Genomic DNA, 25854 nt, shown 5'->3' on the forward strand with positions numbered 1-25854 from the left:
CGCAGGCTCATCCGGCCGCGGGCCCGATCGATAGGCATTAGTGAGCGCCATCGGCTCGGGATGATGATGAGGACGAAGAGGAGGAAGCGGCGTCTCGTCTGCTAGCGCCCAGCGCGTGGGCAGCGCTAAATTGGCCAAATGTGATAGGAAGTCTGGACCGTGTGCTCGGTAATCCATCATCCCTGTCACGCTGTTTTTCTTTAAGCATTGTCTGAATGCATAAGTAAGCTCCGCTCGGAAAACACGCTCAAATATGCTTAGCGCCTACCCAAATATTGCACTTTTCTGAACACAAACAAACAAAAAAAAGCATGATGTGGAAATTTTGTGATAATGCTGCTAGTAAACAGGGGGCTGTTTTGCATTGTATCGGGGAATGTTTTAATATGCAGTGATATTTTAAAAATCTTGTTTTTTTATGGGGGGTAAACAACAAACACTCACTCATAACTAGATCTAAGCAACTGATCAAAACAGCATATTTTTTCATTTTCTTTGAAATCACAGATCAGACGTAATGTCATTCATTGGAATCAGCAAAATAAAACATGACAGCAAACGCAATCTCGTACAGCAAATAAGAACATATATTGGCAGATTGCCTGAGCAGATCAGTGATCAAGTCGCTGATCAATAGCAAAAGAGAATTGAAAATTACAATTGACTTAAATCGAGAAGTTTACAATACAAAATAGAATACAAAATACAGAAATAATAGCCTTGTGTTGTGCTAACAATTTAGAAAACATTTCTATTTCTTTTACTTTTAGGATTTTTTTTTTTAAATATAAGAGATAATTTTAGTTGTTTTGCTATGGTTAGTTTTGTTTCTTTGCAATACAAGTCTCAATACAGATACAAGTATGAGTACTCAACTCTTACCAATACCGATATCCGGCACCGATCCCACTGACAATTTTGATTTGCAAAACTTTGTCCTAAAAAATTGACAAATCATTTTAAAGGAAGGTCTGCCTATTCAAACATATCATTTTCTTGAAATTTTATGAAATTAATGACACTTTCTGTTCTCCTAATTTGCAATTTCTAGTTTGCGATTCTAAAACCACTCCAAGAGAGCGGCTGATATCGTGAATGCCGATAAATTGAAATAAGGCCAGGTATCGTACATGCACGTGTTTAATTCTAGGTAAAGACAAATATTACATTAGTGTCAATTGAAAAATACATGACTGAAATCAATGGTGATGCAAGTGATATTTGATATTATAATTTGTTCCGGTTAGTGGCGTGCTCATATAGCGCCCCCGTGTTCATCTGCGGCCGACTCATTAAGACCATCATGTTGCAGAAAAAGAAAATCTTAACAACATGGACTCCAACTCACATGATGAGCAGCCATGGAGACTGCTTGGCCATCCCCAAGCACACGGCCAGACAGATGAGCAGATCCAAGATGAGCAGGAGCAGGTAGGTCAACCATCTGCCAAACACCAAACACTCGTCACTTTTCGAACGCAAGCAAAGTCTGCAAGTACTACTTAAATGTGTGTTTTACGCCCTGAGATGCGAGATCAGTGTCAAAGCCATCAGATTTCTCGCCTCCTAGTTATAGCCCCATCTGCTTGCTCTTGTAATTTGCAGCCTTTGGGCTCAATAATTCAACAGCACAAATCCATAGACATTAAATTTTCAAGCTTTGAAAATGTCCTTCGCAGGGCACGTCAGGCTGGACTGTGAGCGCATGTGTGAGTGTGTTTATGTGCACGTCCTCCAACCGACTCCACCTGGCCCCGCAAGCGGCGTAAATCTAAGCAGAGCAACAAAAAAGTATCGATCCCTTACAATTTAAAAGACACAGAGTGGACGCACTCGCTGCTACGTGTCCGCCCTCGTAAATCTCTTTAGGGTCACCGGAGAGCATCCGGCGGAATCAACATATGGAAAAGAACTTAACGTATACGCGTCATCTGCATAAAGGAACCACTTAGTGGCGCGACGATACGATGACTTTAGCTCCACAAGAGGCGATAAAAAGGAAGGAGAGTGAATCAAATAACAGCGCGTCGGCTGTAACGCCGGCCGCTCATCAATAAAGCACAGCCACGGGCTGGCTCGTAGCTCAGCCGGCCGCATGAAATCCAATAACGGCGCCGGGGAAAACGGATGCCAGGCCGCGGCCAGCCGAGTCCGCGAGAAGACGACGATTATTTGTTAAGAAATAACACAACGGGCGGACACATGAGCCAAATGAATGGCGGTGCTACGCTAGGTCACTGGCTGCAAGGAAGGAGAACTACTTGCTATTATGAAACCACAATTGGACTGGCACAAATCCGATTGAGCGGGGAGGAAATGGGCCTTTAATGTCACACAAAACACACAATTCTCAAAGCTGATATGTTACAGCAACTAAGACGGTTTATTTTTGCTTTTTGTTCAGCTTTACACAGCGCTTTTATTTTATTTCTTATCAATGGTTCTCAAACTTGTTTTATGACGAACCTCTTTTGAAATATATTTTTCCACCAAAGTACCCCCCAACTGGCATTAAACATTGCTATAAAACTGCAGCAGTAATGATAATGTGCATTCATATAAAACTTAGCAAAGGTGTAAATTTTTCGGGAAGGAGTCACTGACATACTAGCAATACATTGCCCCATGTTCCAATTCATTTGCTTTTCATTTAAAAAAAAGTTTTTCATGTTGGTATCACAGCATTAAAAAGCGTTGAATCAGATTTGCTAATATCTGCCAAAATGCAATTAAAGTCTCATGTACACCCTGAAGTGCCATCACATTTGCCAGAGGTGCCCAAACATTTTTATTTATACTTTGTATATTTTGGGGGGAGGTGCACCTCCATTTCTGGGTTGGTCGCTAGAGTTAAAATTCTATGGGCTCAGAGAACTATAGTTAAGTAGAATGCCCCCTGATATGCATTCGCAATTTTAATTTAGCAGCAGTTCTAAACAATCACCTGTCAATGACAACATGAGCCAAAAAACACATAAAATATTTTTACAAAGGATTAATCAACTTAGTATGACTAGTATGACATAGTATGACAGTAAGGGCACTGTAACTGAGTTCTATTGCTTTAATTGTTAAGAATATAGAATATAGGGAGTGTGTCATAAATGCACAGGGATAAACGATAAAGGTATAAATGATAAAGAAAAAAAATCTTCTCTCAAACCCAATAATAAAAGAAGGACTTTGGGTGAACGTGATAGTATAATTTATTGATAGAATAGAATAGAATTGAATGATTTTATTGTCATTGTACGCAGGTTGCTTTGCAAGTATTACCCAATATGGACAACTATTGGTGTATCTTTGACTTTTGAGTGTGTACGGCTTTAAAAAACAAATCCTGGCCTGGTTGGTGCTGTGATTGTCAGCAAATGAGATTTATTTATCTATTTATTTTCACAACGGCATATATATTGTATGTCCTGGTTGGGAATGTTCATCATCAAGTATCCAATTTCTCCTTGGTGATTTTTTTTTTTTTTTTTGCAAATCAAAAATATACGTCTTCCACCATTGTCATATATTTCAACTTGCATTTTGCCATAAATGTTTTTCGTCTTGTCCTGACTTGCTATCAAAGTGAAGCTGGTGTTATATTGTGTTTACACATGCAAATTATCATTGCTTACCGCCTACATTAGTGATTACACTTGACACTTAAGTGTTTTATTGAAACATTATTTGAAAACAGTGCTGCTCTGTGGGTGTGAACCCATTCGCTGGGATGGACTACAGTTTATCCGTATTCCTATTAAGGGGAAAAGTTGTTTAAAAAAAAGGACACTGTGAGGCAGACCCAATCTTGCATGATAATAAATTCATCGGCTTGTGAAAAATGAATTCAATATTCTTTTGTACTCTTTTTCTTTATGTTTATTGAAAATGTTTTGCCGCCTTCAGTTTTTGTGTGTGTCTGTCTTCCCCCTTCACATGTCAAATAAAAATTGCACTCAATTAGAGGAGCGGCAGTCAGGGAACTAGGCGATAGCCTGCTGCCATACAAAAAAAAGAACCACACACAGGGCTTCACTTTGACAATTTAGTTTGCATAAAAACATCGAAGAAAAATAAAACTTCCATTTGGTGTCACATGCACGTACCTGTAATACTCAATGAAGGATGTCTGCTCTGCAACAGCGGTCAGGTCCACGTTAGCTTTGCTGAGATCAGGCAGGGCCGTCAGCTCCCGGATGATGTTATTCACCATCAGCTGCATGAAACGCAGAGCCTGAAGGTAGTCAGGACGCGCCGCAAAGATCTCGTCCAGACGCTCCAGGTGCTGCTTGACACCCGTCTCTGCGTTTCCCACAGAGCCTGCAGACTAAATTCACAGTGATGGAAGAATAGGAGAGGTACAGAAAGTGACGACTAAACAATAACCAAGTAAATCAATAACAATTGTTGATAATAAATTGTCACAAGACTAAAATTTCCAAATCCTCAAGATTTCAGCCACTCGATAATATCTACCGCTAGCGACGGATGGAGGGACGGACAAAATACGGATGGATGGATGGATGGATGGATGGATGGATGGATGGATGGATGGATAGATAGATAGATAGATAGATAGATAGATAGATAGATAGATAGATAGATAGATAGATAGATAGATAGATAGATAGATAGATAGATAGATAGCAAGTAATTTCCCTTGTCATAGGACTTCTCATAGTACTTGTCATGTTCTACTTCTGTCTCAGACATCTAAGCGCGATAATCTTTGAAATATATTTGTTTTTTGATCCAGGTTTTGTGTTGGATCATCACCAAATTCTACAAGTGCACCAAATGATGTAGGCAGGGCGTATCAAGATCGCTTTAAGCCAAATAAATTCCAAAAATCCAGTATCAGTTTAGCACTAAGCTTACTTGTGCACACACACACACACACGCACACACACACACACATACAAAAACACAGCTTTGTCGTGTTCACTTTAGTAGAAAGCTCCAGTAAATCTGAACAGATGTTGTTTTTCTCATCTACAAGACTCCTCAATGTCTTTATCTCTCGAAGTCTCACACCCGAGACCCCTGGAAAACACGCTCGAGCGCGCCCTGCGCCACTGTTCATTCCCACGCCGTAAACCACGCCACAAAGAAGATAAACACTCTCCTCGACACTCAAACTTTTTCAACAGTTGATTACATTCTCGCCGGTGAGAGTCAACCACATAAGAGAGTGTGCGAGAGATGAGGTTGGAAAAAAGATACGAGCCCATCCTCCATCCACTCCATCACTCCTCCCAAGGGATGGGAAAGCGTGCGAGTGCCAGTAAACTGCTCCGAAGCCTTTGCGCCATCACCTCCTCCCCTCTCGGTGGTCATAACGTCCCCAATCTTATCTGCACGCTAGCAGGCTTGATTGCAAGACATGGAGTTCGTCGGCTCTCTACTCTGGGTGGTCTGCCTTCATCGCAACTGTCCCACCTTGCTTGGCAACAATTTGCGGGCACATCTCGAGTAAAAGAATATTGAGGAAAACTAGTGCTGTGTGAAAAAAAAATAAAATCACAAACTATTGGAGACAAGGAGAAAGTGACTGCAATGAGAACAACGGGGTTCGACGTTGGCAGTTGCCAGATGGTGGCTAACTACCTTCAGATGCAGGCAGACCGGCTCGGTACAAATTTCTACACGATGTCCGGCGAAGCTGACCAAATAATGGCCCAAATTGCGTTTATTACAGAAAAAACAATCCAGCAGAAACAGTATGATTTGAAAAAAAAACACTCCTGTTACATGCCTTAACTGGAAGTAGCTGTAGTTTCTCACCTTCAGTGAGCTTTAATGCAGCTAATATACACTGTATTTCCATAGTTACTTATTCCTTTTAATATATTAATTTTTTCCCTTTTAATAAATTATTTTTTAATAGAAGAATGTCAAAAATTGTGACAGGCTCATTCTTGATTGGAAAAAAAAAATGATGAAATCAGCCTCATGTTGCGATAGTGCTTTTGTTGCTAGACTATAGTTGTCACGTTTGGGCATGGCGGCTTGAGTCATTGTGGGACGTGGGAGAGGTGGAACCAAAAGGATGCAGGACAGACTGGGATGAGGCTCAAAAGAGGATATTTAATAACAAACAAAAGCAGGGTTGCAAAGGACCAAAAAATACTTAGTATAACCAAAAAACGCTAAACTCAACTTACTGGGGCAACAAGGAACGGGAGGTAGCACGGGAAGGATGGATACAAGGGAAGGCGAGGCAAGACAGCGGGGGGGAAGACGTACGACAAGGACCAGGCAGCGCGGAAAATAACCAATGACCCGACAAGAAGCGAATGCAAACTGGGAACTTAAATAGACTACACACTTAACGAGAAGACACGACACAGCTGGGGGAGAGACGAAAGGCAAGGGAAGCTGATTGGATGAGAAGGAGGGCAGGTAAACGGGCAGGTGGACAAGATCAAACTAATGAGACAGACAGCAAAAGGAGATGCAGGGGGAACAAAACTTGAAACTAGAACTTAGGAACATGAACAAAACCCAAAGAAAACAACAAACCCTAACCACACATGACAATAGTTCCATAAAATGATTAATTTTTCCTTTCTATATATGATTCTTTTCTCTCTTACTATATTTTTTCATCTTAGAATTTCAAAAATCGTGAAATCGTGGCAACTACTTGAATGGAAATGAATCAGGGTTAGCCACGTTGCTAGCTTAGGCTAGCCTAATTGCTGCTAGCCTAATATTTGAAAAAAAAATGTTTTAACATTACAATGTATTTAAAATCAGTATAAATTATTGCTGTATAAACATTTTGCATGTTTTATTGTTTAATAACTTTAAACTTATTTATATAAATTTTACTCTGGTTTCTTATGCTGATTAAAATCATAATCACCCGAATTACCTGAAGAAAAAAAAATACTTTTCTGAATAATTTCTCGTAATATTTATTTTTTGTTCAATGATATTTACATTTTTTTCTCTTAACATGACGTCAAGTCTTTTGCATTTTTAATATACTGTACTTGATCTGACATGCCCTTTTTATTCCTAGTTTTGTTGCCAGTCTAATGCATTAATTTTTTATAAAATCATATATTACTAAAAATGTAAAACTAAAATAATGAATCTTTATTACAGTCCGCTGAAATAACGCTGCCTCTATTCTCGTATAAGTCTGTTCATGGAATTCCATGACTATGTTATGGTAGTATCAGTATTGGCATCCATTTTAGTGTTAACCAAATATCTCTTGATACTCGGACGCTAATATAGTCGCACGGTGACAATTGTGTCAATTGTGTCAATTGTAAAAGTGTAAACACAGTTCACAGCAAGTCAAGATGCACGGTGAAATAGGAACAGGCAATGCATAGCGAAAAGTGTGCATCATTTCATTCTGGGGAATCACAGACGGCTTGCAAAGAAGAAGAACTGTATATAAGTGGAAGTGCAGTTGCAAATTGAAAGCATACATTCTAATATGCACTCCACTTTGCCGCCGCACTTAAATGCTCGTAATGGTAGTGCGCGGCAAGACAGACATAAAGGAGGCCCGGGAGCCATCAAAAGCCTCCTTCAACAGCAAAACGAGAAAAAAAAAGTCCTCGGAATGTAATCTGTTCTCTGGCTGACACATGAGGATAACTCGCCGAGTGTGAGAGTGCATATTTTAGGTCGAGATGAGCTATCAGCCAGAGCCAAACAGCGTAAATCACTGACATCACAAGCGCCTCGCCAGAGATTACATCGCTTTTGGGCCTATTTGCCTCGCGCCCAGCCGGGAGGAGGGAGTACTTTTGCAATAGTTTGGTATAAAATACAGGCAAAGGCCAAAAGAGGACAAGCTAAACAACCTGTGACAACCTAACTGCCGGAAGCCTCTGTAATTTTCTTAAAATACTACAAGTTGGTTTACAGTTTTAACCAAAGTAACAAATACTGTGTGTGCAAAAGGCAGCTCTTCATAGCTTTAGCATTACTTGCCTATACGCCAAAAAGTCCAATTACTTGAAACATTAGCTTTAGCTTTATACATGTTCGAAAGTCAACAACAAACATTGCGATGAACAAAACATACTTTTTTTCTTTTATGCAAGAAGTTTCCTGATGAGCACTGCGAAATAGCTTGCTGATCGCTTTAATGGCAGAAGGTGGAAAACTATCGGTGTTCTTCTTGTTTATGTTAGCATTAGCAACTTAGCTTTGTCGTGCCTGAATTACTTTGTTGATTTACTATTCAACAATATATTTACAGTTGAATCCTGGTTCACAGGGAATTGAGACCAGGCCGGTGAGCATCGCAAAAATCGTCATATAATTGACACTAACTGTTCTAAAGAAATATACCATGATTTTCCCTGTCTGGCCCACTTGAAAATATATGATAATATATATAAATATATATATAAATATATATTATATGTACATGAAAAAAATAAAGGAATATATATATATATATATATATATATATATATATATATATATATATATATATATATATATATATATATATATATATATATATATATATATATATATATATATATATATATATTCTTCAATGCAGCCCATGAGCTAAAATGAGTTTGACACCCATAGCCTCGACTGATGAAAGATATCTAAAAATATGTTTTTGTGAAAGAATTTGTTACAGTTGTGAGATTTAGGCAAGTTAGGGAAAGGGTATAACGTTAAAACTGATTTAAAATCGGAATGCATTATCATTGTCTAAATATCTTAAACAGAACTTAAATACCAGTAAATGTTGGTTGGGTTCATTACCTCAATCAAAATCAATTATAATGATCAAAATCGATTATCAGAATGACAGGTGAAAAATTGTATTTTATATTTTTTTTGGGGTCATTTTGCCTAAGTAACTATTGTAAAACACCCATGGAGCACACCATTTGTGCAAAACCACAATTTAACAATTTAACACTTAAGCACGTTTTTAAAGTACTAATTTTTAAAATGACAAATCAACTTAATTTGATTTATTACCGAGACTACAACTAAAAATTATTTTGGTGCAGAATCAATATCAGGCAATCCTTGTAGTATTGGTATCGGATCTGAAACCGCGGTATTGAACCATCCTTATTACTCTTGCATGATTCATATATGCTACTACTGATTATGACCTTAACTGATCACATGAGCACAAATGTGCATAGGATGTGTACACACAAAATCACACACACCAACACACATCACAAATGAGAGGCTTAGCATCCATTGGAGCACCTCCTTCCTCCCTACTGAGCCTCCCGAATAACTTTGGCGAATGCAGGTCAGGGCCGAAGCGCACGCAGAGACGATCCCTATTAGGCAAAAAGCGGATCGGGACCTCCCGTGGAGAGGCGCCTCCACATCTGCGGCGCGCTCCGACTGAGATTTTCTGTTTTGTGAGCTGGTGACACAGATTGGGCTGCGCTGTCACTTAAAAGCCTCATTAGCAAACTTGATGATATCGATGTGATAACAGACTTTTTTAAGACTTCAGACATAGTCATTGCCTGATTAAATCATATTAAATCACACACACACAAAAAAAAAATGCAGGGTTGCTCCTGGCTCCTTTTTACTACAAAAAATGAATGATTTGGCCATCATGTATTGCACAGAATTGCAGTTTTGTTACATGAATTGTTGCTCAAGTTTTCAAAGTTCCAACTGTCTGGGAGGAAACAAAGTGTAACTTTATGAAGTGATGTTGCGGGTGAATGAAACACACACAGTTGAATGGTTTTTGGATGTTAACCCTGAGTCAAACTATATTAAAATCAATAATCGCTAATGCTCGTTTTATCATCAAATTTGAAACTATTGGCTACAGTATATTTACTTTGAAGAGGCCATTATTGCGTGAGTCTTGAGACATTTAATAGACATGTTTCAGGCAGGATACATGCACTTAAAAAATTGGTTTTCAAAATTGTGACTCGAATGCCTGTCACGATAAATTATTCTTTTTTTGGACTTTTTTAAATTTTTTTGGACTTGATAAATGGCCATTTGCATGTGTGTTTGTTCAGATACGGCATCAACGTTCATTGCTTGTCGTTGTGAGAATCTACGCTCAGACACACACACGCACGCACGCACATGCACACACACACACTAGGTACACACATTCATAGGTGACGCGCAGTAGTACATAATCTCAATAATAATCAACTAAAGCTAATGCTAAGCCCCGTTTGGAAAACAGCAGTCATCTATGATGCTCTTATCTACACAATTGCTTTGCTTTTTATGCACAATGAGCCCACCAGGTCAGCTGGCAGCAGCTAAATCTAAAATCATAAAAATTAAGATTAAATTTTACATCATCTGTTCACTATATCACTTTAGATCAGTAGTTTTCATTTTTCTTTTCAAATTAAAGGCAAAATAATTGTAACATGAAGCAACCTCTTGAGATAATGTGCCTCCTTTGAAAATTGTTGTCTGCCGTTATTTTATTAGGTGTTTTTCTGGTAAGTCATTTTTCATTATTCATTAGTGACATCATTTTTCAGCAAACAAACCTGAGGAAGAAGAGATGAAGTCACACAATGTATGTTCTGGAGCTTGAATCACCTTGTCATGCTCTGGAGCATGAAGCAATTTCTTGTGATGACGTGCCTCTTTTGTTGCTGTCTTTTTTTATTATTTTTTTTCTGGATCATTACTTGGTTGATAAAAATATTTCACAGGGGTACATCATGTAAAGGTTGAGAAGAATTACATCACTTGGAAATCAGTGTTTGTTGATCCAAAGTACCATTTTTCATGAGAAAAAAATCTTGAATAACCAGCACACCCCCCAAAAAACAACCAAACAAAAAATACTATAACTTACTGTGATAAATGGAGGTAAATGTCAACATCTCTTACCAGGCTGTTGATGCTGGCCAAAGTGCGATTGGCATTGTAGATTGAGTAGGTTAACTGGTACACGCCGTCGTTGGTCTCACTGTTGCCATAGAAACCCACTCCCACGGCAGAACTGTGGATAAAATGAGGGGCATGGCATAAAAAGATTTGCAGGTGTGCTCATCTGTCTGAGATGGTTCACTAAACATAGTATACTGTAGGGCTGGGCAATAAATGAAATTAATCCAATCAATTTGTTTCTTTCATAATTGAAGATTTGAAAATTAGCTGAATCGTGAAATCTAGTTTTTGCAAAAGTGGCAGCGTGCTGGATGGGTGGTTTTCAAGGCATGGATGCAATGAGTACTAATTACCTACGTAACTGTGGTATTTAAAAGAATATTGTGGCGAGGCGAAGAAACCACGCGTTGCTGTGCTAGTGGAGATCTTTACTCTTCGCATGCCATCACAAAACTGATACAACAAAGTCCAAAACAGCAAAGACAAAGCCGACAGGTTCAAAGCATCAAAGGATCATAGAGACATGCCTACTGGGTGAGAGACATGGTCCTAGTGTCCGCCACAATATCGTATTTAGCTATAAAAAGTTAATATTTTGTCTAAAATTAACTCTATTAGTGCCTGCCATTTTTGGACACTCATTTATCCTAACACTTGAAATCATTTGAACCAAATTACAGCTAAACACCTTCGATTTAATGCCTGGACTCCCAAAATGACATTTTTACATTTGGGATTGAATTGAATGAATTTGAATTGAATTTATATTTACATTTACTACTTTTGGGTGGCTCGGTGGCGCAGTGAATAGCACGTCCGCCTCACAGTTCAAAGGACCCGGTTCAAAAACCATGCATGGCAGGTGGATTGGACATAATAAATTGTCCTTAGGTGTGATTGGGTGCGTGAATGTTTGTGTGCCCTACGATTGGCTGGCAAATAGTTCAGGGTGTCCCCAGCCTACTGCCAAAAGCCAGCTGAGATAGGCGCCAGCAAGCCTGCGGCTCTAGAAGACGGATGGATTTAAAATTTTTAAACCCGCTTTTTCTTTCTTGCTGTCAACTGAAGATGACATTCCATGCTGAAGGCACAGGTTATGGCCAAATTAATCACGGTTTAGTTTATGAATGTCATATGACCAACAGGTGGAGCCATGATTGGTCATTACTCAAGCCTTGCATAGTTGATGTCATTTTCAGTTGACAGCAAGTAGAAAAAAATTGCTTTAATGGTAATAACTGCACATGAAAAAATATTTAGTTATTAAAGTAATTGTAGACAAAATATTAACTTTTTTCTGCAAAAAATGGTTAAGTTAATGTTTTATCCTTTTATGTTATGTACAAGCTAGGAGGAGCGTTTTAGGTTACAATTAAGCCTCGTGTAATATTTTGTCCAATCTTTTGATCTTTGCTTCAAAGGACTTTCATATAAAAGGGAAAGCATTGAAAGAAGACACCAGGGAGCTGAAATTTCACCCACGTGGTGACATTATGTCAAAGTTCAACATGGCACAACCACATTAGCAGGACCGCAGGACTGAGAATGATGTGGAAGATAATGACCCCAAAAATGGACAAAATACAGCACAAGGGTTAAAACAGTTTTTAAATGAGTATTTATTATTGTATTTATTTATTAGTATTTGTTTCTGTCTTCATATTTTCCACATTTTGTTTTTAATAAATGCTTGTTGGATTTATTTAAACAATTAAAATAGATTAAAACCTCAATCATCCAGAGGTCTTAAAGTATAATATAATATATAATAAAGTAAGTTGCGACAGTATCCGGGAATTTATCAGTAAATGTCTATATCTGTAAACAGAGGCACGGCCATTATTTGACAAGTGTAAAACTGTAACAATCTGCATCTCAACAAAACAGTCTGTCAGTAATTGAAAAGGTATCAGTGGGATTTTCTACCTCCTGCGTCACTGTCCGTTAATCTTATTGTTCCTGGTGACCTATCTTGACCCTGAATAGGATTCCAATCTTCGCTCCTAAGTCTACATCCAATGATCTTACAACTGACATTAGGATCCACTCGCAAGACAGCTCTGCATTGTGCGAAGTATCAGAATTGTTATAGGTCCTAAAGGGCCAAATGTACTGATGAAACCGCTGGAATCCATTTGGACAGTAGTAAACTGTGTCACTTATCTGAAAATGTGTCTGCCTGGTGTAAAACAGAGCCCCTAGTTCTAGTTATGGCTGCTCTAACAGTGAGATTAGGCCGAACAAAGGCAAGAGATATCATTCAAAAAGGAGTGATAATGTCAGACATGGTAACCTGATACTCAAATGTGATCCGATGTAACTGTTTCACAATACAGTATATATGTGACAAGTTAGGTCTACTTTGAATGTTTTCTGTACATTTTCCCTGACAAAGAACTAAATAAGCAAACTTGTGTCCCATTTCATAATATTTCAATGAAGAAAATAATGTCAAATCAAGGTTAATAAACATTAACTCATTCAATCCCATAGATGAGTTTTTTTTCCAAGTTCAGACATTTAAACGTAAGTACTTATATGCACGTGTGTGTGTGTATATATATATATATATATATATATATATATATATATATATATATATATATATATATATATATATATATATACATATATATTACACATCACATCCTCTAATACAAGATCTTATTCAATTTACACGTAAGTTTAATTTCATAATTGTTCCATAAATTGACACCTTGAACAGATACACACATGTGCTTTACCAGTGGATTGTCTCCCATTGGCGAAGAGAAAAATGAATAAATAAAATAATACATACATACACACACACACACACACACAAACAAAAAAAAACTCAAAAGCAGATAAGACGTATTGGACTATAAGCTGCAGGGCTCAAATCATGAGAAAAAAGTTGTGGCTTATAGTCTGAAAAATACGGTACCTGGGATCGAATGAATGTTCTCTAAAAAAAAAACAACAAAAAAGAAAAAACAAACATAAAAATATGTCTTTGGGATTGAATGCCTTAATGTCCACAGCTCGTTCTTTGTGCACCAATCAAAATGAGTAAGCACTCGATTATTAAAAGACAAACCATCCAATAATAAAAATCCTTGGAGTAACATTGGACTACCCGAAAACAGAACACATCCAAACGCTAACTGTCTTTTTTTCAAACAAAAGTGTTGTTGCGCAATTCAGCCTGCATCACACTCTTCCAAGATATTTGTGTTCCGGTTAACAGGGATGACGTGGCCTTCATTTCATTGATCCAATCTGGAGGCAGATCAGAGGCCATTTTGACGCGGGGATGACACGTTAATAACGGCCTAATGAGACGGCGCATCATGAGAAGGACGCATTGATGTTTGTAGGGGGAGAAGAAGCCTTCCCCATGAATGTAATAAACGTGATTAATACACAAGTGGGCGATACGACGATTCATTTAAGAGCTTCAAAGCACAAAGCAATCCAGTCAAACCAAATAACCCAAACAGACACGTCTGACAACTGTAATATGCTAGCATTTGTTTTCTTTTAAGCTTTGTTTGATCTCATTCGCTGCCAGCTGTTTTCAAAGAAGGGTTCCCCAAATTGCCGACATGTTTAAAGCATTTTCACTGATATTTTCAGAACCACACAAACAACAAGGATTCACTTCCTCTACCAGAATGAAAAATTAGCTTGTCATTCATATGTAGTGGAATGTGGGTTGGTTTCATCAGAAACATTGGTTTCTGCTGATATTGGCACTCACATCCAGTATTCTATTAGAAGTGAAAAAGTTGTATCTGGACACCCCTGAAAAAAAATCTTGATAATTTTTTTTCAGTCATTCTAGACGATTGTAATTTTAATCAAAGTAATAAATCCATCAAACATAGACTAAAATATGAACCATATGAAAAATATTCAGACAACAACAAAGTCTGAGGTATGTAAGTATGAGGAATTTATATCAGTTTGAATAAACTCAGCATTCAAAGCTTGTGCAAAAAATAGCTACTCGTAGATTGTACATACCTTAGTTAAATGCTGCAATTACCGTATTTCTCCAACGTACAAGTCGAGTTTTTTTCCTCTTATTTTCAACCCCACGTTAAGAAGGTCGACTTATAACCTCATAACTCAAAACAAGCCAATTTTTTTCCTCATTTTGGTGTGTGAATAAGATTAATTTGAATGTGAAATTAGTTATATCATGTAATTTACAAGGTTTAAATCTATTATATATACCTCTAATTCAATACAGAATGCATCCGTTTTAGAATGATGTCAGAGACAAGCCCAGCGGCTAAACAGCAAAATAGTCACTCAGACCAACCAAGATTGACTTTTCTTTGCCGGCAAGTGAAGACTCGGCTCTCACGCTCATGTTCGCCAGAGCCGTCGGAGCTCAGCTGTCCCCGCCTGCTTTTTATTCATTCTGCAATGCATTGCACAATACAGGACATAACAAAAATCACCAGCCAACACCAGGGCAAGGGTTTCAATTCACACTTTTCTGCATCAACAGCTTTATCTAAGGACTGGGGCGAGATGAACTAGGACTGCATAGATGGATAGAAACGCATGCTATTCTAGACATGAAATAAACACATAATGAAAACAATCTAATATATCAAGTGTTTACACATAACATTGTAAAAATGCACTTTGGTCAAGCGCCACATAATTGCTTTGTTGTCAACATCGAGGCTGCATGAATCACTTTTTATTTAAAAATAAAAAAATAATATAAAAAATGCGAAAAATTGGAAAAAAATTGAAAAAAGCAAAAAAGTACATTATACAGTACTGTATTCATCAAATACCTAAGTAATATTAGTTAATAACTATGTTAAGAATTCTTCAAGCGTTAAGAGTTCGTGATGTTTTTTTTATCTTATTTTGAAATGCATGCTTTTAATTTGTCGGGTCGCGTTGCATTTCCGTTTCCTATTTTACGTTCTCTGTGCGTCATTCGGCTCGTTACGGTGACGTAGTGAATGAAAACGTAAGCTCTATCATTTATGTTGATAACGCACACTACTGCCTATGTTTAGTAAGCGATGAGTGTTTATTCTGTTTGTGTTCGTTTGTGTAGAGGTTGCACTTTATAGTTAGTAGTTGTTGTTAGTTGTGGCTAACCCGCTAATGTCTGCTAAAAATGCAGTAAATTCATAGCTTAAAGTTCGGCAAGTGTTTATATGTTAGTTGACTGACTTTAAGATTGTTGTTGATTTATTATTCAACAGATACTACATGATACACCATACATGAGCCAAAATAAATGTGAAGTTCAACGTGATGACTTGCGTTCTCTTTCACCGAAGTCTTGGTGCAGATAACCAGTCTTGAGAACAAATTCTCAACAAACTAAGAAATATTAGTTATTTAATGAATATACAATAATGTTAATAAGGACAATGTAATGTTAAATAATAGGAGAAAGGAAATAAAATAGGCAAAAAATACAAAAAAAAAAAAGGATTGTTTATGGTTACTGCGGCTATATTGGGGCGTACATAAAAATCTAGGAACTGATACCCTACTTCGCGGGTTTCAGACTTCGCGGGGGGTTGACACCCTCCATTAACCGCGAAGTAGGGGGGATCACTGTATAAGAACAACTGTGAGTTAAATGGGAGGAGCTATTTGGCGTATCAGATAGTGATGATGACTTTTAGGGCTTTTCGACGAATTCATATTCAGCTGTATCAAAAACTAAGGCATTGAAACTTCGAATCATTTTACTGATGCAACGTTGGTTTCAGCGTTTACATCTACGTGCACACATACATTGCCTCGCAGTCTTGTCTTGCTCCCGCCCCACCCTCTCCCCCATAACTGCAACAGTATGTTATTTGATATACAATGTAGAAAGTACTGTAATTTCATCATTTTAATAACTAAAATCATGTGCTTTAGTTGGATCCCATTATCTGTGTAACCACTAAAGGCAAGGGTACATCTATAATCGCGTTTTTAGAAAAGTCACCCAAATGGAAGTAAAAATGGGCGTTCGACTTTAAAGCGAGGTCCACTTGTACTCGAAAAAATACGGTAAGTAGTCAATAACTACAGCAAACACGGCTTGTAAACCACCCATCCAGTCACATGTTCAAAACACAGATTTCAAGATTAGTCAATTGTTAAAATGATGAAATAATTCCATTTATGCCCAGGCTTACTTAGACACAAATATTTTTTATTGCGACACCTCAATCTATAAAAGAGCAAAAAAAAAGAGACTGAAAGAGCTTTTGATGGCAAAGTAATATTCACAGAAATACAACTAATGAATGTGCCATGAGCGAAACTGAATCACATCAAAGCAGCGTGGGGCTTTTTTTTTTGTGCATTTACTTTTACATTACTGATTTTGCAATCTAAGGGCACCAAATGGATATCATAAACCCAAGACATTACTTGAATAAGGTCAAATTATGCACAAGCCTTATGTCCGCTTTTTGTATAATGCATCTTTTGTTTTTCTGTACAACTCTTCCTTGTTCCTGTGCTGCTAAGACAACATCAAAAATATAAAAGACGCACACTTTCAATTAGTACTAATCAAAGCTCAAAACTCAATTCAAAACAAGAGAAGCATTAAGGCAACAACAAAGTGCACACCACACTCTTTTCATTTCGCCAGCTAGCTATGAAAGTGCTCCCATCAGGGTTTTAAACACAAAATCACGCTCGACCGTCTGCCAACTTCTCCCACGTCCAAAACATTCGTTTATGATTATATGATTTAATTGGATGTCATATGCAGCACTTGGAGGGAATCTGATAGGATTATCGAAGAAGAAAACACAGAATAGTACGTCACAGATTTGCCTTGGCTGAGCAGGAAAGAGGAAACAAATGCTGGACTAAACGGCATCATGCTCACTCATTTAGCATCACAACAGGACTTGTGTATGCTAGCCGTTGCTCATTTGAACCATGAAATAGGCTAACAAAATTAGCGAGCGACACATAAAAGTCACAAGTCTGAGTGTGTAGTAGCGACTCCTAACTGTATTTAAAAATACTAGGAAGGACAGAATAGAAGACAGTGCCATATAGTGATTGACAGTCAAAATGTCAAATTTAAGTAGGAAAGTCAAATAATCAGTTCATATACTATAGTACGGTGGAATCTGACGTTATTGCATTAGCAATTGTGGTGTTTTTGACTTTGCTCAGATGTTGGCCTAATTCAGTCCAAAGCGGCCACAATCTTACAATCACACAGTAAACGTGTGTGTGTTGCATGTGTTTTTTGACCACTCCCACTAACCATATGATAAGACCCGTGACGACGGCCGACCATGTCACACAGCAGGTTCTCTCTGGCCTTTTGGTGTCTTCGTCCACGTCCCTGCGATAGCAACACAAGCAGAGCAAGAAGACCACCAAAACCAAAAGGCTCAAGACCAGACCCACAGCTCCCACGCAGGCCAGGACCACCACAGACTGTCAGGAAAAAAGAGGAACGACAGAATGTTCAAATTAGGGGTGAAATGTATCCTTGAGAGCTTCCAGTAGCTCAGTCAAAAAAAAAAAAATGCTTTTTTTGGGGCCTATTTATTTTAGTGTACACTCAAGAAATCAAGCTAACCACAGTAACAAGTGTTCAATGTCATGTTACACTTTTATTTTGAATTAGATCACAACAGCGTGTTGCTGCCGAGTTGCTGACTCGACACATCACCAACACGACTACGGGCCTGAAATCAAGTTAAAATGATAATTATGCTGATCAAGGACGCTTAAAAAGTTGTAGATTACCTGACATTGTATTATACAGCAGTTTCTAACGATTAACTGTGGCTCAAACGTTAGTGCTAGTAGCAGCAAGAAGCACTATATGCTAGCAGGCTAGCAGTGTCAGAGAATAGCAGCACAACTGTTGGGAGCCATCATATTACTTTTCAAAGGCAGTTTAACAGATCAACCAAGCAAGCAAAGATATCTATAATTGTGTGCGTGTGTGTATACGGATGGATGGATGGATGGATGGATGTATAGATAGATAGATAGATAGATAGATAGATAGATAGATAGATAGATAGATAGATAGATAGATAGATAGATAGATAGATAGATAGATAGATAGATAGATAGATAGATAGATAGATAGATAGATAGATAGATAGATAGATAGATAGATAGATAGATAGATAGATAGATAGATAGATAGATCCAAATATGTTCTATTTCAAGAAGTAAAACCTTCAGTTATCTGATTTTCTGGTCCATAATTACAGTATCAGTAGTAGGTCATCAAGATAGGCTTGATTAGTACAGTTTACAGATAATTGCTTCACTTTTTTGGTAACATTATTTAAAAAAATAAAGTGACCCTAATCACAAGAACAGGATTGCAGGTAGCAGGGTTGCAAATCTGTGCTAATGTTAGCTCCTTATCGACTAAACTACCTGTTTAGCTAGCTATTACTACTGACTAAGAGGACAAACTTATGTAAATAAGAAAAAAAAAATCATTGGCTTATTCAGGGCATACTATGCATAACAGGGTTGCATGAGGTAGAGTGAGACACTCAAGTTAGGCTAACTCTTTTATATTAAAAAAAAAAAAAAAAAATATATATATATATATATATATATATATATATATATATATATATATATATATATATATATATATATATATATATATATATATATATATATATATATATATATATACACACACACACACACACAGTATATATCATGTGATTCATGTTTTTCTTCTTCGTCAACCATGCCAAAAAGATTATGGTAACAGGGATACATGCATGGTGTGGGACACATGTTCCATGAATAATAATTATTACTTGGAATGTAAGGTTTATTGAAATAAACAGCAATTATACAAATCATACCAAAAAAAAAAGAAATTTAAATTCCACTTGAACAGTTTCAATTGAGATTCAATTTGTTCATCACAGGGTGTGGGACAAGAGAAAATATCATTTTAGGGGGTACTCCAGACTTATTTAGTACCTTGAAAACTATTTTCTTTGCTCTTAGGTTTTTTTTTTTTTTTTTTTAGGTTTGGTCTCAATCTCAGGACAAGTAAATTCACTCAGAAACTGCATGTTTTTGTATTGTGTATGTAGATTATTTAAAATGTAATGGGTGGAGACACTACTCTTTTTAATGTGGTCATGTATTTGACTTTACTCTTGTGTTGTTTTGACATCTTGCTTTTAAATTTGTACTAGCGGCAGGTTCCAGAGGCAAAGAAAGTTGACGGAGCAGGCTCGCGGGAGCTGGACTGCAGGAGGCCAGCGTCATGTGACGCGCCGGCTTTCATTTAGTCTTGTGATTCCAGAGTGTGAGCAGTATTTTCAAGCCTGGGGGATGGAGACAAAACACATGCACACAGAAGAAAGGGCAACACTGTGTCGGCTGTACAGCCTCCATATGGACAAACATTTCCTCATGGGAATTCGAGGGAGAGCTTATTTTTTGGTGAGAAGTGGGGTACATCAGATATTGGTTGCCATTCAGTCGCAGGACACAGATATACAGTAAACACCCATTCACACTCATATACATAGCTAGGCTGATTTGACTTGTCAATTACCTTACAGTAACGTATATGTTTTTGGACAGCATGAAGGAGCCAGAGTAACCAAAAATTATCAACTGTGAAGCAGACATGCTAATTACTACACCACTGTGCTGCTAAAAGTATGGCTAAAAATGAGAGAGAGGAAACAATTACACTAAGTATTCTCTTGTAAGGAATATATTTGTGTTGTCCAATCTTTCCTTGCAACGGAATTTCCGTACATGTCCACCAATACAGTACAGTACTGTACCTAACTACAGTGCTGTATACTGTACTTTATTTTTAATGTTGAGTTTTGTCCGTCTTGGTAAAAAAATGAGTCTATTATGAATTGTTGTGTTGGCTTCATTTCTTCCTATGAGAAGGTAAATTGCAAGAATACTAAGCACGAATGAACTTGTTTTTCATAGTCTCGAAGATTTGAGTCTTTCCGACTATGAGGGTTTCCTGAATGTTTTTTTACTTTGGATCCCGCTTCGCTCACTTGGATGCATTTCACAGTCATTATTCCACAGTCATTTCCGTTCTTTTTCTTGTGGACGCCATGAGCTGCAGGACATAAATGAATAACGTTAAAGTCTTCCGTAATTACAGCCAAACTCATAATGATAAAGGGTCACTTACATGTCGTCGTTTTGAAACAGATGCTGTTAGATTGAAAAAGGAGAAACTGACCCTAAACCAATATGTTTCGAAATAGCCTTTATAGACTTCTGAAGAGTGCTGATGAGGTAACAAATCAAATTTTAATTTGTCATTTAAAAATCAACAGTATATCTCAGAGTAAAAGTCGAGGTTTCTTTCCCCTCATTTTCACCCCCTATATTGGGGGGTCGACTTCGAACTGTGCAACTCAAAACATACCAATTTTTTTGAATAACACTAACTCAAATGCGGAATAAGTACTATCTGTGTTTGAATAACACTAATTCAAATGCGAAATAAGTACTTTCATGTCATTTAAAGGCTTAAAATGTGTATACATACACAGTGGAAACTCTAAATACGAATTTTATCTGTTCTGGAGTGCATTTTGTTTTCCATACATGTTAATTTGCCTAATTTGTTCCAAGGTCGAAATAAGTTAAATTAAACATTAAATATAATATTTTACCTTACTTTTTAAAAATCGCGATGCTCGGTAGATGTCAGGCAAATGACAGAAAAAAATGTCTGTAAAAAATAATTTTACTTCCACTTGAACTTTGACTAAAAAAAAACTGAAAACATTGAAACCGTGAGCTTTATTTCCTCATGAACTTTAATTTACAAATCCTGAAAAGATTGAAACTTTAATTTTCAGACTTTTCTTTGAAAATATGAACTGTAGCTTTAATCTATTTGAACTGCAATTAAAAAACACTGAAAACATTGAAACTTTTCATTATCTTTTTCAAAAATCATCTTTAAAAAAAATACTAATCAGAAGCTTTAATTCCACTTTAATAAAAAAAAAGAAAAACAAAAAACATTGAATTTCTAATTTTGGCTTTGATTGATGCAAAAATGGATGCAAATGGACTGAAAGCGAGGTTAAACCACTTCACAAAAAAAAAAAAAAAAAAAAAAAACACCTCGTTATCTAGGCTTTTGTATCCACATCACTGGACAGCTCTCTCTTTGCGCTTTATAGGATGTGTTGAGCGTTAGCATATTAGCGCATTAGCACGTTAGCGCTGGCAGCTTTCCCATGTCGTAGCACAGTATGAGTACAAGCCCTCCTCTTAAATTTACATCCGAAATCTCGAGGGATTCTGACCAATAGAGCAGGATACTGGGGCAGTGGTATGGCGCATTTAACGCGTGCGGGAATTTCAAGTTTTCTCGTATAGCATGTGAGTTATTGTTCGTATATTGAATTTTTTCTCGTATGAAAAGGCAAAAATGTGGCCGAACTTTTACTCGTAAAGTGAATATTCCATGAGCAGAAGTGTTCTTATGGATAATTTTTCCGGTGGACTTTGACGCATTATGAACAGGAAAATGCGGCCTGTTTTGTTTCCTTCAGCCCTTGGATGTGCGCTTGAACAAGCCGGCATGGATGTCAGCAGGTGGGGGGAGAAACAGCGGAGGGCAACTTTCCACGCTCTAAGTAAGATGATCAGCAAATCATCTCCAAAGACCTCCATTTCAAACAAATTGGAAATGGTGCAAAGATCTAAAAGTACCGTAATTTCATCATTTTAATAACACAAACCATGTGTTATAATTGGACGGCCATGGTCAATGTAACGACAAAAGTCAGGGGTAGACTTATACACGTATTTTTGTAAAATTCACCCAAATTGAAGTAAAAAAAAAGGGGGGTCGACATAAACGAGGTTGACTCAAAGGTCATATCTCTTGTTTTCCAGCAAGCATTTGGATGTTTGTCCTTCAACTGAAGAATGCAGAACAAAAGGCAGAACAAAACAAATGTGTATTCAACCCATTAGCATTAAAAGAATGAATTGAAGCATGTAATAACAACATGTACTCCACTTGCATAACATAGATTTCAAGCTTACTGTAAGACAGCTGATTTATGGCAATTAAGAGTGTTTCTTTTGCATGATGACAGGTTCATTTTAAAGAAATGTCAGCAAACAGCATTTAAGAGACCTGACAGTGTCAAATAGACAACGCCTCTCCTAAATTCCACTTAAGTTTATGCCATGCCAACTTGTGATGGGCAAATTATTACACTGTGCGTTTGAACTTAACGTGACGGCTTGTCTCATCCAAATAAGAAATCAAAACGATTTTTTTTAAGTGGTATTCAGTTCTGACAAAAACTCATTTCAACTCATATCACCGGAGGCAAATGCGAGCAAACAACGACACTCACAAGGCCAATTAAAATCAGTATGCAGCACCCATCCGGTAAGAAATTAGATGAACTTTTTTTGTGCAACTAATTGGATTTTCAGACAGTCCTCTTCAGATTATGTGACCAATTAAAAAAAAAAAAAAGATTTCATTTAATTCATTTTCATTTTGACTCTGATATAACGCAAGCGACTCATACGAAAGCAGTCTGCGATTGTGCATGCTGGTGATAGTGTGAAAGCAATAAATTAGATTAACATCAATAAAATGATGCTCTGATGCAATTAAATAAAAATCATGTGAAAAATCATCAACATGATCAGTGTCTTCACATAACTGGTAGCTCTTCGCATTACTCAGTAATATATATATATATATATATATATATATATATATATATATATATATATATATATATATATATATAACTCACCAAAGAAGTAGCTCTTGGTTTCAAAAAGGTTGGTGACCCCTGCTTTAAAGTCTTCAATAAATAAAGTTGAGCTGAGATAAAATGTATTGAAAAAGGAACTTGTCCCCTGACCTGGCACCCATGTTTGGCCCACAACCCACAATTTGGAACACCCTGCCACACCACTGTACTTATTGTATTTCGTGTGACTGTATTATTTGAAGTTTTCATCCAATTAAATGCCGTAATAATCACTTCACTACAAATATGCATGCATTTGCATGCAACTGTGCCTAAAGAATTACAACGTAAAAAATGTAAATTTCATGCAACAAAGTTGAATTGAAAAGCACTTTTGAGGAGACAGTCAAACAACTGGGATTGGACTCATTTTGGCCCTCGACCTACAGTTTAAAAAACACAGCCTTTATCACTCTACCGGTCATATTATTATTATTATTATTATTATTATTATTAAATATGTCTTGTTGGTGTATGGTGGAAAACTTGTGTATCGCCACAATCATCTCTTTTTAGGGAACCCCCAAAATAGCTAACTTGTTCAACAATTAGCATTGCATTGTGAAAAAGAGCAAGGTGTGTGTGTGTGTATATATATATATATATATATATATATATATATATATATATATATATATATATATATATATATTTTTTTTTTTTTTTTTTTTTTTTTTTTTTTTAACTAATTTACATCACTCTACATTTTTTTATTTTTGCTTATTTTCAGGCATGTCAACAAAACAAAAATGGTCACGGCTACTGATATTGCTATGGTAGTGAGAAGAATGATTACCCAAATAAATCTTAATGAAGTATTTTACATAGTTTTTTTTAGTCATTCTTTTAGAAGAGCCATGCAACTTCAGCACTTTTGATACAGTTTAGCTACTTTTTTTTTAATTTTAGCTAGGCTACCTAGATTTCTCTTGTAGCATCAAGCTACAGTACAAAAGTTTTTACATTTTCCAAGTCCCTTGACGAACATTAATTAAAACTCACCTTTGAAAAGGCGAGAACGTAAATTAATGAAATAAAAATAGAAAAAGAGAAACAGGGCTCATTGCTGTCCCAGTACGCTTCCTCTAACTTTGAGGGTAAAGTGATGACGTAATGTGTTTTGTACCGACCTGCTGATAGTTCTCCTGCTCCGGTCTGAAGGTGCCATCCACGGGCTTGAAGGAGAAATCAAAGTGTGGAAAATTGTGCAGCCAGTAGGTCCACCACGGAGCCACATATTCGAGTCTCGCGGTGGCCATCCCTGCTGCTGCGGGGAAAAGTGCACGGCCGGACCCCCACGACGATCCACGGCTGGGGGGAGGCGGGGGGAAAGCCCAAGAGTGGCTCCGAGTGGGTGCAACGAATCAAAGGTGAAGAATATTAGTCATGTTATTTCCACGCAGCGGATTTTAGTGTCAGGATCCGAGGCACGGGACTGTTTTGAGTGACGGCGTGAACCTGCCTGCCTCAAACCGTGGAAGGCGTGACGGTCGGGCCCACGTGACGTCACGCCTCTCGTTTCACATCACAGCTTCAAAATAAGCCAGCATTGAAATACTCCCATGCATCTTTGTACTTTCACTGATTGTGTTTGTGTTTGTTCGAGTTTAATGTATTAACGGCCCCATTTGAATTTATGACTTGTGCTGTTTGTGTCTGACCTCTTGTGGACGATGGGGCGCACTGAGGTGAATTTTAATGAGCGGGAGGCGCTCCATTGGGCACACTTCATTAGGAACGCCCCACGAGCCAGCGGACTCAAAAGCTGTGAACCCCCCTCCCTCCGTTCACCGAAAAATAAAACTTGCCACTCCAAAAAAAAAAATACCCACCCTCAATAATGACCAGCATTAAAAAATACAGCAGCAGATGTGTTAATTGAAAACGAGACAGAAGCGTTATTCGTAAGTACATTTATTATTATTGGACACCACAGTGACGCTGCACTAAAATATAGAAAAATAAAACCGGAAATGTATGACACATAAAAGTGAAATGAAACCCTAATGCATCGTACCATCACGGGTTAGGAGTCTAGCCGTCTGCGGTCCACCTGGCTGGAATGCGGGATGGTTCCTGCCCAATGGCTTTGCCTGCTGTCAAGACATCACTGCACTATATAGCACAATATGTTTTCTGTAATTTATATTGTTTCTGTGTTCGGTACATGCAGCATCCACTTCAACCTGTGGGCCTGGAAGGGGGCTCCTCCCACCTGTGG

General features: G+C 37.5%; 1 protein-coding gene across 1 annotated transcript in view; it reads right to left on the bottom strand.

Annotated features, from left to right (window-relative positions):
* Positions 1 to 25111, bottom strand: part of ttyh2l (tweety homolog 2, like) — a 42714-nt gene extending 17603 nt beyond the window's left edge. The window contains exons 1-5 of the mRNA XM_088438025.1: positions 24764 to 25111; positions 18107 to 18282; positions 10852 to 10963; positions 4101 to 4321; positions 1349 to 1444 (exon numbers count right to left, since the gene is read on the bottom strand). Of these exons, the coding sequence (XP_088294151.1) occupies positions 1349 to 1444; positions 4101 to 4321; positions 10852 to 10963; positions 18107 to 18282; positions 24764 to 24892 (734 nt within the window). The 5' untranslated portion in view covers positions 24893 to 25111. The remainder of the gene's footprint in view (positions 1 to 1348; positions 1445 to 4100; positions 4322 to 10851; positions 10964 to 18106; positions 18283 to 24763) is intronic.
* Between the last annotated feature and the right edge of the window lie 743 nt (positions 25112 to 25854).

Source organism: Hippichthys cyanospilos, chromosome 16 (genome assembly GCF_059441005.1).
Source record: "Hippichthys cyanospilos isolate Australia breed blue-spotted pipefish chromosome 16, RoL_Hcya_1.0, whole genome shotgun sequence".
Classification (NCBI taxonomy): Eukaryota; Metazoa; Chordata; class Actinopteri; order Syngnathiformes; family Syngnathidae; genus Hippichthys; species Hippichthys cyanospilos.